Consider the following 11,515-nt stretch of genomic DNA (forward strand, 5'->3'; position numbering starts at 1 on the left):
GTAAATCCTATTGATCCGTTGAGTGTGATGCATTTATTTATTTATTTATGCCCGACTAAAAATATTCTTACAGCAATTAACAAAATAATCGAAAATAAAAACAGAGCCATCTATTGTTCTATAATAGATAATATATTAATAGATTGGCCAAGCGCCGTTTTGATACGTCACTTTACAGTTCCACTTCCATGTCCTAAATTAGCGGCGCGCTAATCAATAGTTCATGATGTGAGCAGATGGCGGCACTAGATGTCAAATTGAAACTTTTAATTATTATTTGTCATTTAAAAAATAAAATTTCGACACACCACATCATGTTTTTTATTCATATTTAGGAATAAGTCATAAAATTGACAAAAATAAAAAAAAATCATTAAAATTATTCATAATAGTTATTGTATTGACTAAACCTGCAAGCGTCGGTCCAACACACAAACGTAAAAGCTATACACCGCCATCTTGCGTGTGTAGTGTCAACTTGAAGTGAATTCGGTGGAGTAATTTTGTGATGTGTGCAAGTTATTGAAATCATAGTGTTTGTATCTTTGTACCGTAATTGGTAAGTTGTTCATGAAATAAACACTAAAAACGTAGGGCGCAAAATTCAAGTATAATTTGGTATTAAAACAATGAACATTTTAAAGTCCTCTGATGCCGTCTTAACACAGTAACAAACAATTACTCTCACGATCGATCCAGAGATTTCTTGCGTTTAAATGTATTGTAATAAAGCTAAATATTGTTTTAAAAGTGACCTTTTTTTCTGTTTCAGTTCATATACCCCTAATGACCATAACCCCGTTCATATAACGAAATGAGTTAAAATAGATTCAACAAAATGTCTGAAGTAAAACAAGTGAAAGTGGACAATTGGGGAATTTATTTCCTCCAAAGGCTAAAACATTTCTTTAATCGCACGGATTACTGTGACTTGACTCTTCAATTTCAAGACAATGCACAGCTCAAGGTGCACAGGCTTGTTCTTAGTGCTTGCACAGAGTACTTCGAGTTGTTGGAGCGAACATGTGAAATGTACGAAGATTGTTTGGTTATGCCGGATGATCTAAAAGCCGATGTTGTAGTACCCATAATAAACTTCATGTACACGGGGCAACTGGAATTCAAAACGGATTTATTAGAAAAATTATATCAAACCTCCCTCGTTATGCAAATGCCAGTACTCACTAAACTTCTTGCTTCTCATCGACATACATCAAAATCTAATCATAAAGCCAGACCAGCTCCCACAAGTCACTATGGTAAGAGATTCATAAAACACACAAAATCAACACCTTCTCCAAGTAGTAGTAGTAGCAGCGCTACCACTAAGCGTAGTTACTCCAACACTTTTGAAAATGTAGACACGTTGAAGGCTAAGAAACCATATATTGTCAACGCACAAGTGAATGATAAAAATGTTATTCAAGATTCAGTGTCCTCAAATCCAAAATTTCCTATATTTTCTGAAAAAAATAAACACTTGGCAAAGGAACCCCGTCCGACACGGTATGAATTACCAGAAGAATTGGACGAAGATAATATATTTGATAATTCCTTCACTAATATATCATACACTTCAACACCACTAATGGTGCATCCAAAAACAACAAAACAGTATACCTCGAAAAGAATAAAATTATTTGAAGAAGGCTCCAGTTCTAGATTTGTGCAGGGGTCGTCGAATGACATTGTGGAGTGTAAGAAAATATCATTTAACGATAGCCCTTTCATTGATGAAAATAGTGTTGTAGACGAAAGCGACACATTTCAATCCTTACAGGGAAAAGATGATTCCAAAGATGCAAGTCAACTTTTTGATCAAATTATAGACAAAAATGACTGGCCCAATATAACTATAGAGACAAAAAAAAACAAACAATCAGGAAGCTTGGAACATGCTAAAATAATAAGTGAAGTACTAAAAAAATATCCACATTTAGTTAAAACTAATAAGCATATAAAATTGAAGATTCTTAACAGTCCAACTAAACCTAAAAAAGGTCGCTCATCAAATACAAATTATGAAGACAAAGATGTAGTTAAGGTAAAAAGTGAACCAGATTTTACATATCAGAGTGATGTTTTTGATTCAAAAGAAGCAGCAAGGCTTATAGCTTTAGGTGCAGAAAATGTCAGTGGCCCGTGGATTTGTCTCATTTGTGGAACACCGGGTAAAGCTTTACATTTTACTTCATATTATAACTTCCGTAAACATCTCGTTGATGTTCACAATGAAAAACCCGTACCAAATATTTGTGAATACTGTGGATTTAAGTCGCAAAAGAGAAACTATTTAGTTCACCATCAGTTAACTAAGCATGGAGTAGAGCCACCAGCACGTTATAATTTCCCAAGGTGTAATTATTGCCCATACATAGCTCTAAATGAAGCATTAATGGTAAAACACAAATTAACTCACAATGATGTAAAAAGCTTAAGAAAGAATGTGCTGTTAATGTCAGTATATTCACAGAAAATTGGCAATAAATATGGAGGAGACAGAAAAAACAATTTGCAGTGCATTTACTGCCTCCGAAACTTTTTACGTGAAAACAATTTATATGCCCATTTAAAAACAGATCACAAAGAAGCTGCAAAGAATGATGGGTTTATCGATGATTCAGATGAAGAAATGCAAGAAGAGGAAGAAAAATTGAAAACTAAGCACAGTATATCTGAATCTTCTGATTACATTGAAGTAGAAGTACCAGTTCATTTTACTAATTCATTTGAGGACAATAATATACAGTACCAAATAGAAAGAAGGTCTGATAACAATATTCATATTGAATCTAAAAAATCACGAATATCACAAGCTAAACAAAAAATTTTAAATCCTGGCTTCAGTATGCAAGAACAAAATAGCCCTTCTTTATCTACACAACAGAAGACAAGAACTATAAATGCATCACTAAAAAGGAATGACTTTTTACAAGAACTTTGTGCCCCTTCGTCTAACACTCTTAACAATGATGATATTGTAGTAATTGATAACAAGGAATATATTGTTCAGGATTATCAACTTATACCCAAGAAAGAAAAAGGCGTAGAGGACTATATTATCACCAATACAGGCAATAGCAGTAAAGATGAAAGTATACAATCAATTATACCGACAACTGCTATGGAGTTCCACAATATACAAAATACAAGTCCCAATCCAAAAGTATTTGTTAAAAAATCCACTAATGTTAATCAGCCTATACAAATAGTTGTTTCAAATGAAGAAGAATACAAAGCTTTAGTATCTAACCAATCTGTAATATTCGATGATGGTGATTCCAACAAAACTTTAGCAGTGTTGGCTCCTGGGGCTTCATCATTAGAAACTGCTACAATTGACTTAGATAATACTCAATCAAATGACATGATGATAATCCAAGATGACTTTACAATGAATGTATCTGAAGCTGTAGCTGCTAATAATTCAAACATAGTTGTTGTGTATAGTCACCCAGTGGAAGATCAAAATAAACGATATCAAATTATAACAAGCGAGGGTGTCGAGGCTCAATTTGTTCCATCCTCAGCTATCATGACACAAAATTATGAGACTGTTACAACTTGCTCTCCTGTTGTAAATGCACATACTGAATTAGACAATACATGGCAAACCAACATTCAAGCTAACATTAATAAATTACCCATAAGTTCTTCAGATACAGAATTACATACAATGACTGTAGCTGAATCAGTTACAATCGCACCGGAATCTGATTCAAGTCATAATTTAAATGTTAACGAGTTTGCAGGAGACCCAATAAAAACCACAGAATCAGTACCTATAAATATAAATTCATCAAATATTAATGCAGAAAACCAAGTTACTGAAAACAATTTTAATTCATGTACTGTTTTACCTAATATCACTGAGGAAATAAAAAATGTACCTGTGTGTCAACCAAGTGCTATCATTACTCTCGGACATCCCACTATGATAACAACTAGTCTTCAAAAAACAATAGCTGAAACTAATATTCAATCATCACCTTCAACAGATACTGATGCATCTTCTTTGATGAATAATTTTATTCCCACGTCCTCCATAACCACCATAGATGAAACAATAAGAACTGAAACATTAGAGCCAATCACTGAAAGCACAGATGAAGCTACATGCAACAATCTCTCTCCACCCTATGCTGAAGAAATTTTAGAACAACAAGAAGATCAAACTTCTGTAACTAATACCCAAGCAGTAATTGAAAATGAAATAGAAACAAATACAAAACCTTTAAATGAGAATATTATTTGCGAAGTAGATAATCTAATACATCAACCACGATCTTCAGATGAGCATGTAATAACTGAACAATCTGATGTACCATTGGTTCAAGAAGATGTTAATAATGATAACGAGAAATTAGAACAGCCGTTAAATGTAATGGAAGTTGACGAAACAATAGAGAATATTGCAGGAGATATTGGTATAAATCCAGACATAATTACAAAAACGGTTAGTCCCAAAAATACTGAAGATTCTGAGGGTATGCCTGTTACAAAAGTAGCACTAGCCCAAATAGAAAACCTAACATCTGAATGGTCTGAAGACGAAAGTGAAACAATAGTTGACAATGAAAACAAATCAGATGTGTCTAGCTCGGAAGTTAAAAATGATGATACTGGAGAAACATCGGAGGTAGAAGAATCTATTGAAAATATTCAACATGAAGTAGACAAGCAGGTATCTAGAGACATAGTTCCTTATACAGTAGATGAAGATTTAAGCTCACAAGATGATAAATCATCAAAATTGACAGAACAACCTGAAGACAATAAAGAAGTTAATGATGTCCAAGCCGTCTCAAAAGAAAAAATTTCTCTACTTCTTAATGATTGGGATGACAATGATTCTCAAGAAGATAGCACGCCCACTACTTCTGAGAATAATAAAAGTGATCAAGCTATGGTTGCTCCAAACAATGAAAATATCGAAATTGATAGTGTCACTGTAGACAATCCTGATTTAAGTAAAAATGATAGTATTAAGAGACTAGTTAGTGACTGGGATGAAGATGACGAAGAAAATAAAGAATAATGACTGATCTGATAATATATAATTTGTGAAAACAACGTGTTGTGTTTGTAACATGTGAAATTTATAAATCCTAGATTTAGAACTTTTTTTACTATTATGGGGATATATTTCCTATTAATTTTATGAAATTTCATAAAGAATTATTTTTACATTTATTGTAAATTATAAAAACTATTTCTGTACATTATATGTGTAAATGTACATTGTGGTCTTTTAAATTATTAGATTTCCTTTGTAGTAGAAATGTGTAAAACAATGTAACAGCAATAATATATTATTGACTGTATAAACAAGCACTCAAAGTTTGGCTGCTGTTTAATAGTTTGTTTTGAATTGTATATTAATGAATACATTGTAGTGTTAATCATTTGTAATATTGAATGTTATAACAACATATTTATCGCCTTTTGGTAAAGCTTCTCTTTTTTTTCTAAAATCGTAGTATCGATGTTAACTTTATGATGAGTGTCATATGTATGTATCAATCATGTAAATTGTATTTGGACCACACCTATGTAATATAAAACAGCAATTAAAATACACAATATTAGAATAAAATTAGATGCTCTAAAGACCTGTTTTTTTTTTTAAAGTAACACCTGTCTACTTATTTATAATATGTGGTAGTGTTATATAACAAAAACAACCATTAAGTATAAAAATACTATTTATTTATATATTCGTTTTATTTGAAGCTGATAACACACTAGCAGATTTTTTAAGTGCATTAATACATTATTTTGACAATTTCTTGATAACAATATCAGAATATCAGAAAAATACAGCATAATTTTATGCATTTATATTTTAAATGCAATATTTGATTTCAAAAGCAATTGACACGTATTTTTAATATTTCATTATCCTCATAAAGCCCAAATACCTAATTTAAAGACAAAAGAAGAGAGATTAGTCTTGTGCCCCGACTACTCAACATTAATTTTAGTATTTTGGGCTTTATATTTACAAAATAAATAAAATTGGAGTATCTAGTTGTAATATTAGAATAACCGATTTTTACTAAATGCATATGGATGTACATGTACATACGGTACATAAACCAAAATACCATTGTTTTTAATTTTTATCTGTCTGTCTGTCTGTTTGTTCCGACTAATCTCTGAAACGGCTGGATCGATTTTGACGGGACTTTCACTGGCAGATAGCTGACGTAATAAGGAGTAACTTAGGCTGCTTTTAATTTAAAAATTTATTCATTTTATAACTCGTCGAAATGAAAAATAACTTTTTTGCTAAATTCCACATGGACAAAGTCATGGGCATAGCTAGTAGGTATCTAAATTTAGGTTGGGCCTTATGAGGTTATAACATTAAATCACTAAACAGAACTAAAACCATAGTATTCTCAAAGAATGGAATAAAAATTAAATTTTAAGAACAGTGGAATATTTCGACTGTTGTTTTATCACAGTATCTTAACAAATTAACATAAATATTATAAGAATACTATTTTCATACAGTTTAAATTGAAAAGTATGCTAATTAATATTGTACATTAAATAAGTCTTAAGAATAATTCTACATTTTATATAGAAGTGCTAAAAGGTATATAAATATTAATAGAAGTTATGGTAACAGAATTTCTTTAAATATTAATAATGCCTATGCTAAAATTCAAAAGTGAACGTTTGAATTGTTATAACTTCCATTTGAAACATTTCCAAATTTTATTTAATCCTCCAAATGTGAATTTATAAAAACTTGTCAAATTACAAATCTACACAAGTAATAGATCCCGAAGACCTACAAGAGTTATACCTGGACAAACGAAAATATAGAAGATCACTAAAAGAACATTTACTAAAATCTTTAGGCATTTAATAGTTACAAAATTTTGGTAATTACCTTAGTTTAAATTTAATGGCTATAACACGGTACGGTATGATAAAGATATCATATGATAATATGATATGCGATACGGCGGCTTGTCCGGATAAGCTCATGTGAGTTTTCGTGGCAGGCTTATGTATAAGTTTTAACTATGTGTTTTTTTGTATTTTGATCAAATAAAAAAAAAGATATATCTGAGTTTAAAACATATTAAGCCATTTGATATTTTTGTCACTAAGTAAGAATAGTATCGCTCTAGAGAACAGTACAGTATGTACATATTTAATTACATTATTTACAATTCAAATTAAATATATTTGAATTTAGTCATTCGATATAGAGACTAAAACATATTTCACCATATAAGCAAGGAAAACAAAACCAACAAGCACAAAAAGATTTGTTAAAATGTAATACATATTAGAATGTTGTTCAGTAATAACTTCACTGTCACCACTGTTATTAGTATTTTCAGAATGCCGAATTGCTTCCTGTCTCTCCTTCAACAGCTTTTCTATTTCTTCAACATATTCAGGAAATAATTCACAGAACATTTTGTTTTTAAGATTAATTTCAAGAGATTCAGATGCTAAACAGCGTTTTTGATAATCCGATGTCACGATGGAACCTAATGTCGGAGTTTTTTCTAACATAAAACTGAGCAGACCAGTCAGAATTGTAGAGATAGACCATGCTGGGTTCCAAGTGTCTGGATGGAAATCGGTTATACTTAGACACAATTTAGTATTCGTCTTAAATCTTCCATTAGGCGTAATCATGTAAATTGACGGAGGTTTAAATGGAAACTCTCGAGGAAATAAAATCTTTCCGTGGTAATAGCCTCCTTCGTAAGGGCTTTTTTCAGGACCTTTTACAACATAATGCCATTCAAGTATATTTGATGGAACAGGTTCCGCAGTCACATATGGAACAGGATCATTTTTTAGACGAAGGTAATCTTGTTTTAGTCTACTAGTCGCTCCAGTAACCTTAGTTTTTGCCATTGTTTGTATAATAGAAAAACATTAAAAACTTAATACACATGCGTTATTGTAATTATTTGAACAATAAATACAAGTTTTAACGTTTTACGCATATAAAATCAAATAGTTTGATATCACTGAAGTATTTAATTTTCATCTAATCGAAGAATCCTGAATGAATTAATAGAATACGTCACTTTACAGTCACTTTCTGTGTGTCAAGCTCAGAAGTTTCGGAGTTGCTAGTATCTAAGTATAAAGCTATCACCTTACTTTTTAGTTTTTACATAGATCAAGTTTTTAGTTGAGCTATGACTTTTTATTACATTATAAGGTATGTACATCGTCAGTTTTCTTTCTATCTATTGCAAACGTAAAGTATAATCACGACGCCGCGTTGGCGCAACGGTCACAGCCATGGATTGTGACTGTTGCGCTGGCAGTTGCGGCTTCGAACCCCCACATGACATACATTTGTATTGGCCATACAGGTGTTTGTCGTGGTCTGGGTGTTTGTGCAGTCTTTGTGGGTCTCCCCACCGTGCCTCGGAGAGCACGTTAAGCCGTCGGTCCCGGTTGTTATCATCTACACCTGATAGCGATCGTTACTCATAGTAGGAAATATATCCGCCAACCCGCATTGGAGCTGCGTGGTGGATTAAGCTCTGAACGACTTGTAACCTTTTAGTTTATAGTGCACAAAATCAGTATTATTTAGTTTTAATGTTTTCAACATCGTTAGGTTACAATCCATTATAAACCGTTCAATTTTTCAGCATGATCCGTAGTTTGTTGCATAGATAATACACTTAAACTGTTTATTGTTTGTAGGCATGGCGAACTTAAATAGACTTGGGTAACTCGCGAGTGAGTGATACAAATGAAACATATCTTTTCAAGTTCATCAGCTCACTTGCGTTTCAAATATATCTCCAGCTCACTGGGTTTATGATTCATTTTCGAGAAACTGACGTAATGAGCGGGATTAAACGAGACTGAGCTAGTGAGCCACTCGATCGGACGATGGCGTTTATCATGCGAAAGAGAGAGATAGTTAGCTATGGCTCTGTATCTTTTCGATTCACATTTCACTTAATCGTCTGGCTTTGAACAAGCGAAAAAGTATTTTTTTTACGACAACAAAGTTGCGTTTTGGTTGCATTATAAATTTATTTCACTGAGCTAAATGAGCTGAAGAGCTAAATCTATACATATATACATATCACGACAAGTAATACAACGTAGGTAGACAAAAAAATTGTCGACTAAATACGCATTATCAAAGATTACTCCAAAAGTTGTAATCAGATCTCGATGTAATTTAAATGTGACCACATGATAAACATCGGCTTTCGATTAAATTAAAAATCATCAAAACCGTTACACCCAGTAAAAAGTTATGCGGCTTTTCGAGAGTTTCTCTCGATTTCTCTGGAATCCCATCATCAGATCCTGGTTTCCTTATCATGGTACCAAACTAGGGATATTTCCTTTCCAACGAAACAAGAATTATCAAAATCGGTTCATAAACGACGGAGTTATCCCCGAACATACAGTTAAAAATATATATATATAGCCCGCCATTTGGCCTTATACCTTGACAGAGGGGAACGCCTGTACATGGCTACTCCCCTCCGTGTTGCTCTTTGCAAAAAAATAATAAGACAAAGTAGTGATGCACATTAAAAAATACATCGATGTTTTTTTTTCGATTCAATGCATCGGATAATGGCATCGATGTTATATCGATATATTAAAAAATACATCGATATTTTTCATACATCGACTGTTTTTCTATAAGTTAGATATTTATGTGGTTTATATATAAAAAACACACATCTATTAAAAAAGTTTTATTACATACGTTTACATTTTAAATTCTGACAATTTAGAAGAGAAAAAATCGATGAAATAGTTAGATCTTTAAATATCCCAGTACTTCTTAGCAATACTTTGTAAAAACGAAAGTTTGCCCTTCAATCTATTTCTTTGTTGAGTCATCACTAGCGCCGCTTGTGAAAACAGTCTTTCAGATGGGACCGATGTGCCTACCATTGTTAGATAGGCGATTTTATGTAATATTGTAAACCATATTTTATCTTTCCAAATTTTCAGTGGATTATCATAAAGTCTTCCAACAGAAGTTGTCAGATAAACTAAATACCGTGTGATTGCTAATGAATGAATTAAGTAACGAAATACCGTTAGAGTGCTAATTAATGAATTAAGTAATAAAAGAGACAAAAATAGTTACCCATTAACCATTAACCGTAGAGAGACAATCCATCTATAAAAGAATGATTTTTGCAGGTTTGTTTGCCTCTTCAATGCATCAAATAAAAAAACATCGATGTACAGATTCGATGCATCGTTACTATTCATCGAGTGTTTTTAATACATCGCTGTATATCGTCCATTCCTAAGAAAAAGACTGACTTATCTCTAGAAATGCATTTATTTTTGTTATTGTCTGTAACAATTACTAAACATGTTCTCTTAATCATTATTTGTATTAATTTTTTTTAATCTGTTAACTTTATTTAAATGATATCATTTGATTAAGCGATTATATACTATATTTCACGTAATGTACTCATACAATAAAACACTGAAACGCAACAATAAGCAAAATAGTTAGACTAACCCGTTGGCGCAGTTTGTAGTGACCCTACTTTCTGCTCCGAGGGTTGTGGGTTCGATTCCCACCCCGAGTCTGGGTGTAATATAAATATTTATTTATATATTTATATATGTATTATTTATAAGTATGTTTATCGAAAAAAAAATATGTAGCTATATACCAGTCGGCTGTTACCTATAACACAAGCATTAAGTTGCTTACTTTAGTAACAGACGACCGTGTGTGTATTGTGTAGATATTTATTTATTATTTATTATTATTTATCTTTATATTCCATTGTCATTATCACTTCACTTAATATATAACAAATCTTTATGCACTGATGTTTATCCTGAGGTATGGAATATATTAACAAGAATAGTTTCTGTTTATAAGAATGGCGATCGTGAGTCTAACCAACTACAGGCCTATATCAATACTCTCGACACTATCGAAAGACTTCGAATCTTTGCTACACCCAATTTTGTCACGCCACGTTCACCATATGCTCTCTCAGAATCTCAACACGGATTTATTGACTGTGATCTACCATAACAAATTTAGCTAATTTCATGAACTTAATTACAACATCTATAGATGCGTGTAGACAAATCGATCCAGTTAACACAGATTTCTCAAAAGCATTTGACAGGGTAAACCACAAACTGCTGGTGGCAAAAGTCGCAACTTTTTGTCTTAGATCTCTTCATATTAAGCCAACAGACGCTCATACTTAGTTACCAAAGGTCACAATTCTCTGTTTTATCAAGCTGTGTCTGGTGTTCCTAAAGGATCAATTTTATGACCATTACTATTTAATATTTTCATTAACGACATTACCAATTGCACCAAGAATTCCAAATGTTTAATTTATGCTGACGATTTAAAGCTTGCTAAAGTAATTACCAATAAGCATGACGTAAAATTTTACAAGAAGCTATCAATAGAGTTTTCGAATGGTGTAAGTTAAATGGAATGAAGCTTAACATTTCAAAATGTTCATATATTACCTTCACGCGTAAA

At 32.2% G+C, this 11,515-nt stretch overlaps 2 protein-coding genes across 2 annotated transcripts; one reads left to right on the forward strand and one right to left on the reverse strand.

The window, feature by feature from the left end:
* Nucleotides 1–452: 452 nt before the first annotated feature.
* LOC123658972 lies at nt 453–5,610 on the forward strand. The gene is made up of 2 exons (XM_045594261.1): nt 453–559; nt 773–5,610. Exon 2 carries the CDS (start codon nt 839–841, stop codon nt 5,036–5,038), a length of 4,200 nt encoding a protein of 1,399 aa, XP_045450217.1. The 5' UTR covers nt 453–559; nt 773–838; the 3' UTR covers nt 5,039–5,610.
* A 1,545-nt stretch (nt 5,611–7,155) lies between these two features.
* Nucleotides 7,156–8,058, reverse strand: LOC123659158 (ubiquitin-conjugating enzyme E2 J2-like). The gene has a single exon (XM_045594415.1). The coding sequence runs from the start codon at nt 7,891–7,893 to the stop codon at nt 7,213–7,215; it is 681 nt and encodes a 226-aa protein (XP_045450371.1). The 5' UTR covers nt 7,894–8,058; the 3' UTR covers nt 7,156–7,212.
* Nucleotides 8,059–11,515: the final 3,457 nt, after the last annotated feature.

Source organism: Melitaea cinxia, chromosome 13 (genome assembly GCF_905220565.1).
Source record: "Melitaea cinxia chromosome 13, ilMelCinx1.1, whole genome shotgun sequence".
NCBI classification, from domain to species: Eukaryota; Metazoa; Arthropoda; class Insecta; order Lepidoptera; family Nymphalidae; genus Melitaea; species Melitaea cinxia.